This window comes from Rhagoletis pomonella, unplaced genomic scaffold (assembly GCF_013731165.1).
Source record: "Rhagoletis pomonella isolate Grant_MI unplaced genomic scaffold, Rhpom_1.0 Rhpom_scaffold_00006, whole genome shotgun sequence".
Lineage (NCBI taxonomy): Eukaryota > Metazoa > Arthropoda > Insecta > Diptera > Tephritidae > Rhagoletis > Rhagoletis pomonella.
The window spans coordinates 33,236,813-33,248,962 of record NW_023458560.1 but is presented as its reverse complement, the minus strand read 5'-3'; the positions used below and the strand labels follow the sequence as shown (position 1 = coordinate 33,248,962).

Genomic DNA, 12,150 nt, shown 5'->3' with positions numbered 1-12,150 from the left:
AATTAAATTAAATTAAGAACAATATTAATTTTTTTCTTTTTAAAGTAACAAAATCTAAAAATTCAAAGGTAATTATATTCAAACAAAGAAAAACAATGTCTTATAGGAGAAAAAAATTAAAATTTGACCACTTTACGTGGAATCACCCATATGCGGCATTCTTCGTCAACTGAATCTCCCCTCTTGCCAGAATTGGTTCAATATATAAATATTTACTTTTAAATGTTGGGTCGCATTTTTAAAAATCCAAAATGGCGGATCCAATATGGCAGACGAAGTTTTGAAATATTATTGGACTCACTTGAAATTTGTTACTCGGGGGTTCTTGGGTCGCTGAGGACGAATAGTTATGACTACGAATTTTTTAAGCTTAAAAATGGCGGATTTAGTGAAGCGAATTCGAAATTCTTTTAAAATTTCCGCCATTTTGGATCCGCAATTGTGAATTTTGAAAAATTCGTGGTCAGAGGCGTAACAAGTTTCGAGCGAATCAATAAATTTTTAAAAAGTTTTCCCCCATCTGGATTTCAGAAATGCTCTTTGTCATTCCGCCGTAAATATTTGTACCGAATTTTCAAGTTTATAACCGATTTGATTTACTTGAACCAATTTTAGAGAGAGATAACGTAACTATCAGAAATGTATTGGATCGGCCATTTTGAATTCAATTTTTTCTTTTTAATTTAGGGATTATATTCGTTTGATTATACACTTGCAAGTGAATCCAATTATCAAAACTTTGTCCTCCATTTAAAAATAAATGTTTTTACTGAATTTTCAAAATTATAGCCGATTTTTTTTTTACCTGAATTAATTTTGCAGAGAAAAGGCTTCATATATACTGAACTTGTTATTACAAATATTTTAAGCGCTGTAGTGGTCTTGGCCGAATACTAAAATTCGCCGAATGACTAGTAGTAAATCTCTTTATGCCGTTTTATTATGGTTTAGTAGCAGTAATACATGCGCGCGCTTTCTGTCGCTCTACTAATAAGTTGCTGCTTAACTTAAGTATATAAATTTTACTCTATCTCTTACTTTTTAAAAATTTAGCAGTTTCATATAATTAATTTGACTACTTGCATACCACTTGGCATAATGACAAGAATTATGTATGACACGTGAGTCGCATGCCAAGCGCCTACTTACATACATATGTATGTAAGTAGCTGCTATATAACCCACATATCAACACAGCAGCCGCACTTCCACTACTGTCAGTAGAGTACGCGTGTAGTTGAATTGCGGCTTCTCGACTACAGCCACTGATGTCATCTCTAAATTATGCTTAGTTACACCCTGGAGCACATCAAGTAGCGCCAACACCAACTTACCTTCACACATATTCCCAGTATAGCCGGGTCGACATGCACAGTAGAAGGAAGCGCCACTGGTCCAGCATGTGCCGCCATGCTTGCAGAGATTCTCGTTGCATTGCTGTGTGTGGGTGTGTGTGTGTAAATGAGAAAAAGTGAAAAGTAAAATTTAATTATGCCAGTAAATTTTCTAATGTGTAAAATATGCATATACTATATAAGTAAAAGCGTGTTAGTGTGTATGTGTGTGTGCGCGGATAGAATATTAAATTTCGTCCTGAAGTCAGCCAGTGTGGACGTTGCCATAATGAGGATTTAATGTGTGGTTAGCATGGCGCAAATTATTATAAATTTTGTTAATTATTTCAGTGGATGGAGGCTGCGGAGAAATATGAACTTAGTTTTTTGATAAATGTTTGTGATAACTAAGGCGATAAGTGATGTTTAGTATTTATTTAATGTTGATGGAATTGCTAATAAGCGAGTTTCATAAATTTTAGGTAAAGTTTAATGTGACATTCTTGACCAGGACATTGCTATCTACATAAATTCTAAAGTAAATTTTTCGATCACGCACAAGACTACTTACTGAATGTCCATTGTGTTACCACTAAAAAGAAAATATTATCTTGGAACGATTGGATCTTGGAAAAGATTATCTTGGAAGGTAATCAAGAAAAGTTAGAAAAGCACTGGGTGCTGGTTATGAACTTCCGCAAGCAGTTGCTGCCAACTCTAGAGAATTCTCCTGGAGCAACCATGAAGTACGACACGAGATGTTTAAACCTAAGCCTCAGCCAAAGGCAGGGCAGCTGAGAGGAGAGTGTTGAGATGATTCCACCTCATCGTCCTCCAGACAGTTGCTGCACATCAGGTCCGCAGCCATATTAAGCCGTATCGCATGATTTTCCATGGGGCAGCACCCAGTCAGAACGCCTATCAAAACCAAGAGTAAGCTGTAAAAGTTTCCTAGACCGCCCAAGATCAACTACCGTCCAACAGGACCTTGCATGTCTATGTTTCCGCCGAGTGTTCGCTGAGCTGACTAAAGGCCCATTTGTCCAGAAGCAGTCTGCAGGTTGCCATGGTAACCCAATGACTTCCCTTTTGCAGGTGATGGCTTCTAAGGTGCCCTGCCTGGCCAGTTAATCGGCTGTGCCTCGGAACCCAAATGAGTCTGATGTGGAAGTAATCCGAGGCAATAGATAGAGAAAGGCCGCGAAGTCGCAGACTAGTTTTGATCTTACGATCAGCGATCCCAGGGATCTGATCGCCGCTTGGCTGTCAGAGTATTTAGTTATTTATTATCTCTCTAAACGATATTTCACAAGTTCGCAACCAATTGGCAGCTGTTTTAATGACAGATATCTTTTCGTGAAACACGCTACATAAATCCGGTAGCTTAAATTTAATGTCCAATAAAATAAATTCCTCACTGCATACACATCCTTCTCTTTCAACCCACTTTTTTTTGTGAATAAGGCCATTAAGGTATAAAAAAAGGGTTAGCAGCATTTATTTCGTCAAAAATTACGATAAAAAACTCGATAAATATATCGATAAATATATTGATAAAAATATTAATAAATATATTGATAAAAATATCGAAAAATGCCGATAAATTAATCAATAAAAATATCCATAAAAACTAGAAAAACATATCAAAGTCGATATACATATGTATGTATATAATGAAAATTCCGAAATAGGTCCGACAATCCTGAAATACTCCCACGAATCCTGAAATAGTTATGTAAATCCTGATTTAGTCCCGATAATTTCTAAAAAGCCGAAATAGTTCGCAAATTGAGGTGTAATGAGAACGGGTAAGACGAGTTCAGTTGTGGTGTGTTAAGGTTTGGTGCATTCAGGTGTGGTAGGATCAGGGGTGGTTAGTTTAAGTAAGGTGTAGGAGAGTTTAGGTGAGTTGTGGTAAGATAAGTTGATGTGAGTGTAAGGTAAGATGCTATTTTTTTTAAATTCCTCAATATGCCTAAGTATTTTCTCTCATCACGCTTTGGAAAATCCACGTTATTGAGTTTAACGGGTGTGCAGGTTTTACGTTTAAGGGAAGGTTATTCTTTATTTTTCGAAGTAAGCAGTCATGACATACTCGTTTGAAAGCTTCAGATATATCGATAAATGCAGCTGTGGAAATTTTTTTTTTATTCGAATGCAATTTGAATGCAATTCGCAAGCCTGTGCACTAGTTCCATTGTGCTTTGTTTTGTTTTTTCTGAAACCGAATTAGTGAATTCTTTCGATCTTTTATTACTGGCATCTTGATGGGTAGCAAACTGATCGGCTGATATGACTTAAGTTTGTCTGCACTTTTTTCTGATTTAGGAATAATTTTTACTTGGGAAAATTTCCATTGAGGTGCAGCGAAACCTTATGAGAGATTGGGTTATAAATGCAAGTCAGGAATTGTTTTAGTATTTCTCCAGTAATTAGATCATCGCTTCCTTAACTTCAAGTTTTGAGCATTTTTTTATAGGGGGTCCAGTTGGTGGGGTTGTTCGAGAGTCTGTCTTACTTTTTGTGCAGTATTGATATAGTGTTCAATTTGGTGTGGATTAAACACGATTTTTAGATGATGTGCAAATTTGCTTGCTTTTTCGAGATCGCTTTTAGCTCATTGGTTGTTTTCCATTCTGATGGCGGATTGTGCCAGAGTTGGTATCTTTAATTGTTTTGTTGCTTTCTAGACAGAATAGTCGCTAGCAGCTGTTGTCTATAGGTTACTGAGATAACGATGAAGTTGGGAGTTGCGTTCTCTTTGCAAGAGATCTTTGAGTTTTCTCGTTAGCTTATTTAATCTAATTTTGACATTGGGGTGTCTAGCCTGGCATTTTTTTTTTTCGGTAAGTTTTTATTTTACAAGGAAAAGAGATTCTTGTACATATGCCCCATAATGTTTCAATTAAAATTAATAAGTATATATTTCTTTAAACAGCTGTAATGCAACCGAATTGAATTTTTGTTGGTTTTTTCTTAAATTTTTTTCCAATTTACGGGTATATAGGATTACGCTTGAAAATAACCGAAATAAGTAAGTTATGCTATGTGAACAGAGTAAATGCATTCCAAATTAGTGTCTTATGAAATTTATGTAAAAAGAATCAGTAAAATACTGAAATTAAAGGCTGCTCTAATGCTTTTTAACTAAGTCAATGATTAGCAACTTGTACTAAACTAAATTTACTAAAAACTCATTAAAAATTCAAAGAGGTTGTTATGAGACTTCAGTTGATGCGCAAGTATTAGTGGCTGCCTTTGTGATTGCTTTGCAAAGATTTTTAGTGAAAAATTGCATTTTCTTTTACCTCTAATTCTTCGTCAAAGTAAACAAATCTGGTGAAACAAAAAAACAGTGATGTAAATTGATTTCAGCTGCTTGGTTCACATGCCCTATTTCATTTGAAGCAAAGAGAAAATCTTTATGATGGAAAATAGTGAAACTATGTAAAATGTTGCGCAAAACTAATAACGCTCATACATATGTATGTATGGCTAGATGTATGTATATATGTTAATATGAACGATGAAGGGCAAACAAATAGGGATGCGATGTTTTAACAAGTTTTGACTATTTTTTACAAGCTTTTATTTAACTTCACTTATATGTATGTACATCCTAGAGACTTCGAACTCAAAACTAAGCTCATAACCCGATGAAAATGCAATATGAAAAATGAATTAATCTGTTATCAGAGTATTGAGTATATGTATTCTCATATAACGTTTTTTTCGAAAAATGCAAAAACTATGATATTTCAGTAAACGTTTGATCGAAATTATTGAAAATTAGTATGTAAAGTAGAATTTTAGTACAAAATAATATTATGCAATTTTTGCAAAAGGGGTGTGAACCCGCCCACTTATGATGATATACTGTATATGTAGTAGCCGCTTCACGAATCCTTACCAAACTCGGTACGAGCCTTGCTAAGCCCAGCTAAGAATTTCAAAGAGCTATGTATTTAGGTATTTATTTTGGGATTGAAAATTGATTAGAGGAGTCATTTAATACTCCATTTGATGAAAAATATAGTCCACTAATAAATCAGTTAAATAAGCAAGATAGCTTTTCAAAACAAAACTAAATGTCTACCAGTCCGATAATACAAAAAAGGAAACTAGTTTACAATTCCCTTCATACCTATGTATAGTCATGGGTACTACTGTATGTATGTATGTGTGCCTGTGGCATTTTGTTATGCATAAAAAAAAAAAAATATTTGCATAAATCATGACTTACCTTTCGTGGCATTTGATTACAATCCAGGCCATTGCGTCCTCCCGGGCATTCACAGCTAAAATCATTTCCGTGATCCATGCAGCGATGTCCATCCGGACAGGGTTTGTTGGCGCAAAAATCCACCTAAATAAATAGGAATGGACACGAAAGCATAGATGGTTAAAGGAGATACAGTATGAGCGTATGTATTTACACAGATACATAAGTATATTTTGAATGCATTGATTATGTATGTATGAAAGGTATTGTATATTTATAGGACACAATTTTGAACAGCGCGGCAGTCTATGATGCCTTATGAATAAATAAAGCACTAAAGGAAGAAAATAGTAATCAGAAAATTGCAAAATTTTTGGCGATGTATATTATGGTTAAATATTTTTCGTTTTGTTTTTGTATCTGGGTACTGGAATTGCTTTCATACAAGCCTGAGTGAGTTATTTATATTATATTTGACTTCGCATATGGTAATCGAAATGCACCACATAATTGGCGGACTACATTTACACGGCCACACTAATGCTCTATGTGGTTTGAAAGATAAAATGAAATGTAAGTGAAATCAATTCGACATCAAAGTAGTAGACAAAATAAAGTACAAACATAAATAAGTATTTCGATAAGTGTACTGCACGAAGTTGTGGAAATTTCATTAGCGAACCCCAAATTGCTTGCGAAAGAGGGTGACAACCAGAAAAACAACAAACTGCCGCACCTAAAGATGATGCATAGACCAACAAAGTTAACTGCAAATTAAGTTATTTGTGTACCAAGGGACCACAACTACTCTCTCAAATTAACACAAAACCTACACAAACTTACATGCACAGTTAAAGGTAGCAAGAAAAAAAAAGTCTAATAAATTCATTCACCTACATACATACATACATTTAAAGTTGTAGCTTACCTTAATTTGACAACGCGCTCCGGTATATCCTTTGGTGCAGCGACATTCGAAATTGCCAATGTGATCGATGCATTCGCCATCATTTTGACATGGATTCGATTCGCATTCATTATATTCGAAATTGCAAAGCTCACCAGCGAATCCTGCGATTCCACGGGTCGATGAATGCAATCACCAGACATGCGGGTATGGGTGTGTGTGTGTGTAACGGTGTCGTAAGGATAATGGCAGCCAGCAGCAGTAGCGGCAGCATCAGTAGCAGTAGCGGTAGTCGTTTTGGTAACGACAAATATATGGGTGAAATGGAAGAGAAGAAAAGGAGGAAAAAAATGTAGTGAAAGAAAATAGATATTCAGTATTGGCATCAGTAAAGAAACGAAACCTAATGGAAATGTTTTTAATGAGATTTATGCAGATGATATGTCACAAATGATTTATGAACTGGAAAATGTGTGTCAAAAATATAAACGCGGTGAGGAAAACTACTTAAAATTGCATGACTTCTTATGCAGTATACGAAATAATTGTGGCATAAAGAATTTATTACTTAGTTATAATTGTTAAGGTTTGCAGCAAGAAAAGTACTAGGATTACCAGTTACTGTCCAAATTCAACCGTTTTTCTAGTTTTTAAAGAGCCTTGGAGAGGTTTTCTAACTTAAGTAGCACGCCGTTTAACTTACAAGGTAAAAAATTACTTACCGCAAAATCTTCTGCTTTGAAAATAAAACGTGACAACAATTTTTATATCTTTGGAGATCGATTGAAGACTTTGGAAGGACTTGGAATTGACACGATACATTCCATTTTTTCGATAAATTTCGATCATTTGTTACATATCGATAATTCGATGAATTTAAAAAATGCTATAGTCCGATAACTCAACAAAATTCGATAGTTCAACCAATTTCGATTAATTTCGATAACTGCGCATTTCGAGGGTCGAGCCCTCATAGTGATCCTCTCTTTTCTAAGCTCCTCTTTTAGATGCGCAGGGCCAACTGGAGTGATGACTGTCGTCTCTCTTGCGAAACCGTCAGCCGCCTCGTTACCCTCGACTCCCTTGTGACCAGGTACCCACGCTAACTTGATATTATTGTGTCTACCCAGGGAGTTAAGCTTCTCAATGCACTCAAGGACCAGCGACGATTTGGCCTCATTGGATATGAGGGGCCCTGAGTGCTGCCTGCCTATCACTTAGGATTATGATTCTCTCGTTTCTGCTTGAAAGATCCTCGGATATTTCCTCATAGGAACAGAAATCTTGGCCCTGGGTCCGAAAATTCCAGCACCGGTTCCTTCTGGGGTTTTCGAGGCATCCGTGGACCAGTGCAGAGTGCAACCCTGAAGTAGTGCCTCGAAAGCGGAGACACTCCAGGCTCTAGTGTCAATCTCTTCTCAAAGACTATGGTCTTGCCTATGTCATCTCTAGGTAACAGGGCTAGTGGGAGCGAGGACCCTAGCTTCTCCATACTCCTAGAGGAAATGACTTTACCTTTACCAAATCCCTCTCTAGCAATGTCAAGCAAAGTTCTTTTGGCTGCCTGCTCTATGGTTATATGAAGAGACTCATGTTCAAGGACTACTTCCAGCGCCGTCGTCGGACATGTGAGCATTGGTCCTGTTGTGCATACACATGCCAGTAGTTGTAGCTTGGTGAGCGATTGTCTCACCGTGGCTAGAGCAGTTCTTGAAACCCAAGATACCGCCCCATAGGTAATCATTGGCTATACTATAATGATGTATAGCCATCTTAGGATCCTGTGCGTACAACACCTGGATTTTCCCGCCAGACGCTTAAACACCATTAAAGCTTTCGTGGCCCTGGAGGTGATCCACATGTTTCTTCCATAAAAGTTTGGGGTCTAGGATTAGTCCCAGATACTTCACTTCGCTGGCGACGCTGACCACGACCCCCTCCAAGGTTATGTCTCTCATGCCCGGAAGGTCTCTTTTCCTAGTAAAAGGAATGCGAAGTGGTAGCGCGCACTGCTAACCACTGCAGCACAGAGGCTGTCAAAATTTCGATAACTCGATATATGTTGAAAATTCCAAAAAACTTCGATTCGATAAATCGGCAAATTTCAGCAAAGCGATAAATATCGATAAATCGATAAGTTGAAAGAACTCGATAAATTTCGATAACTATTAATAATGATAATTCGATAAATATCGATAACTTGATAAATTTCATTATTTTTATAGCTCGATAACTATCCATAATTTCGAAAATAAGCTTCTTGTCTACAAATTTCGACAACTCATTAAACATCAATTTGAATAATTCGATACGTTGCGGTAACTCAGTAAATATGGATAACTCGATAAATTTCGAAAACTATAAACTTTGATGATGCGATAAATGTCGGTAATTAATAACTTACGATAAGTACATTTTTTATGACTGAATTTATTTCGATTTCTATCGAAAAAATTCAATAAACTCGCACACTCTCGCAGTTGTCCTGATTCTTATGTATTTATCTCATTTTCGTCTTTATCTTTAACTTTTCTTTCACTTTTTTGTTCTAATCGTTTGTATAATTTTTTCTTAATCATCACATTTATCTTTATTACGAAGTTTAATTTTAAACACGAAGTAAAACTAAATGCGAAAACACCTGCAGTTAAACAGGATGCAACAACAACTACACACAAATACGGAAATTTTTAAACGACAATTTTGATCGTAATTTTCAACCAATTTTGAAACCTAGGAACTCTCCTCATCTACAGTAAAGTACTTTTTACAGTTTAAAGAAAAAACTATAAACTTACCAAAAGTATTTCTGTTACTGGAAACTTAAGTACAAAAATACAACTTTCTTTTTCGGAGTTTAATTTCGCCTTCTCAGCAATCTTTGCAATCCCACCTCTCCCAAATTTCAATCAATCATTGAGAGGCAGTCTGACGTTTGCCAACAATATAATTTTAAAATTCGAGCTCAGGCTCACACACACATTCTCATGTTTAATCTCAAACAACAACAATTGTGAACAATTTCATTTTTTTATTTTCAATTTTATATGATTTTAAAATGTTTGCAAACGTCAGAAAAAAATCATGGCCGACGAATTGAGAGAATGGTTTTACCTTCTAATGTTTTTATCATGTTTCAATCTATTTATTCTGCTTAAGCTTAAGGAAATATAATAATAAAATATTGATATGAAACAACAAGTGTTGGTATATGATTTTATATAGCCACATAAAAAAAATATTTTAAAAAATGATATAGTATAAAAAGACTAATAACTTTTTTTTTTTCAAAGTAAAATTTATTATTTTCGGTGATTTCATCTACTTTTCTTTGTTTTATTTGAAATCATAACGTTGAACTGAACCTCACGTTGACAGAGGTTTGGGAGAAGCTAGTTAATTACATAGTAAATATGAAACAACTTGTACTTTTTTCTGTCTCAATTCAAAACTAATTTTTTATAGTACAATAAATGTTTGCCTTAAATTTGCACATTATTTACGAAAACGCTCAACTTTCCAATAGCAGAAAGAGCAAGTTCTAACCACACTTTTAAAGTGGATATTCACATCACAAGATGATAAAAATTACATTCGCTATTTGGCGTTATAAGGGAATTTCATTAGCGCAAGTTATTTTGGTTATATGCTGCAATTTATGCGCATAGAAAATTTCGGGTCAATTCCAAAGAAGCATTTTTGATGTGGGTTCAGCGCTCAGGGCAGACGCATAAATACAAATTGAAAGTGGCGCCAGTAAAAGTGTAGTAGTAAGTAGCCATTTGGTTGACAGTTGTTAGATGGTTTTGCATTTTTTTTGTTTTCAACTTCAAATGTTGTTTACATTTTGTTTTGATACTTTAGCTGGAGCTGACTGGGGAGACTGGGGTTGTCGGTACGCATTTGCATTTTCATTTATTTCTTTGTTTGTCTTGCGCTCCTATGAGAGAGACATTTGCATAGGTTTTCTTTCTTTGTTAGATATTTGTGGAATTTACGTACGCACACCTTTTTTTCTATTTAGTTACACACATACAAATAAAATAAAAGAAAAAAACACTTTTTACTTCTTCTTCTTCTCCATTTCCATTGTAATGCTACTTGTTTATTCCCAAATGTCGCCATCACTTAGGCTATTGTATTTTTGAACTCCACCGTGTCGAACTCAATATTGATTTGCGTCACATTTTACTGTATTCTAATTGAATTTTTCATTTCGCCTTCGTACAACGATTGCCACTTGAAGTGCTCGTTCATTCGGCATTCATCATTTACCAACTAAATCTCGTTTGTCATTCGAACAATTCGTGAATTTAATTTGTTTACTTGTTTCGTGCGAAACGCTTGAATGTCAAATAAAATGAATGTGATGCGTTGTCGTTTGTTATCAATTTACGTTGAATGGAGTTGTGTACTCGCCCAGTAGAAAACGGTTGTATGCATTCATGAAGAATGCTTGCTATATGAGTGAATCAGTTTGAAAAAGTCATGAATTTCCACGAATAAATTCAAATTCTAGCGAATTGCAAGCGAATGAATGTACGTTGTCGTTGTTTTGAGTACATTTCTTGATAAATTTGAAGTGGAATTTTTGTAATATTTTCAGTCTTGTACAAAAATTTTAGTGAACGGACGTGTTGTGCGATACTATTTTCAGCACAAACGGGCATTTACAAGATATGCATTTGCATATGTAAGTGCTACTTTTTTGTATGGCCCCGTATATTAAAATGTATCAGAGAATTAGCATTTACATATGGGGATACATATCTTGTAAGAATGCTTTAATACTGTTCCATTACTGCATTTTTGTATGTTTGAAATATTAATGCAGCCATATGCATACAGCAGTAGTACAAGTGTATGGTTAGAGTACGCATACGCTCTGAGAAACCACGCGTGTTAAATGGAAATAAAGGTTCATTTATACTGGCATGTATACACAGCAGCAAGCTCATGCCACCAACAGCAATGTCGTATGCATAAAATTTCTACTGGGAGGCTTCTACATATGCAGCACTGCAGCGCATTATGTAGCTAGAATTCCATTTAAAATGGATTCGCGTACCAAATCCGCAAAATCCAATCTGCGCACGAGTACAGTACTCGTTTTTGTGTTGTTTTAGTAATAGGGAAAAGTGTTCCCTCTATCATTTAAACACGCTCGTTACATCGGTAACAAGCCCACCGTGTTTGTTGTTACAGTCGCCTAATGGCCATCATGTCAAGTTCTCCGCGGAAAATATGTTTCACTTCCCTCTTCCTCGGTTCAGCTCCACTTATCCCGATACCCTCCTCAGTTTATGAGTCATCAGTGTAGTAGGTTATCATGTTTTGTTTTATCCGGTATGTTTTGGATATGCCTGCCCACCTCTTCTTATTACTTCGATCTTATTACTTGCAAGGCAATTATAAGACAATTGAAAGACAGTAGGCAAGATAGTTTAAAAGATTCTGGTATCAAAGTCTTATCTATTTTACAAGTCTTAATTATGTTTCCCGATGAGCTAGAGACTTGAAACTTTAAACATAGCTCAGAATCTAATAACAATGCAATGTGAAGGATAAATTAGTCACTTAGCACGGGTGTCGAGATATTTGAAAACCCCGAATTATGGACAAATATAGTTCATATTTGGAATGTATGTTGGATGCATTAAAACTATTTTGCTCGATAGATGGCGCAG

General features: G+C 35.6%; 1 protein-coding gene across 1 annotated transcript in view; it reads right to left on the bottom strand.

The window, feature by feature from the left end:
* LOC118741875 overlaps positions 1 to 12,150 on the bottom strand; it is a gene marked incomplete at its 5' end in the record, with an annotated part of 252,561 nt that overhangs the window by 8,678 nt on the left and 231,733 nt on the right. Inside the window, 3 exons of the mRNA XM_036473851.1 lie at positions 1,335 to 1,437; positions 5,578 to 5,700; positions 6,485 to 6,627. Coding sequence (XP_036329744.1) covers positions 1,335 to 1,437; positions 5,578 to 5,700; positions 6,485 to 6,627 — 369 coding nt within the window. The remainder of the gene's footprint in view (positions 1 to 1,334; positions 1,438 to 5,577; positions 5,701 to 6,484; positions 6,628 to 12,150) is intronic.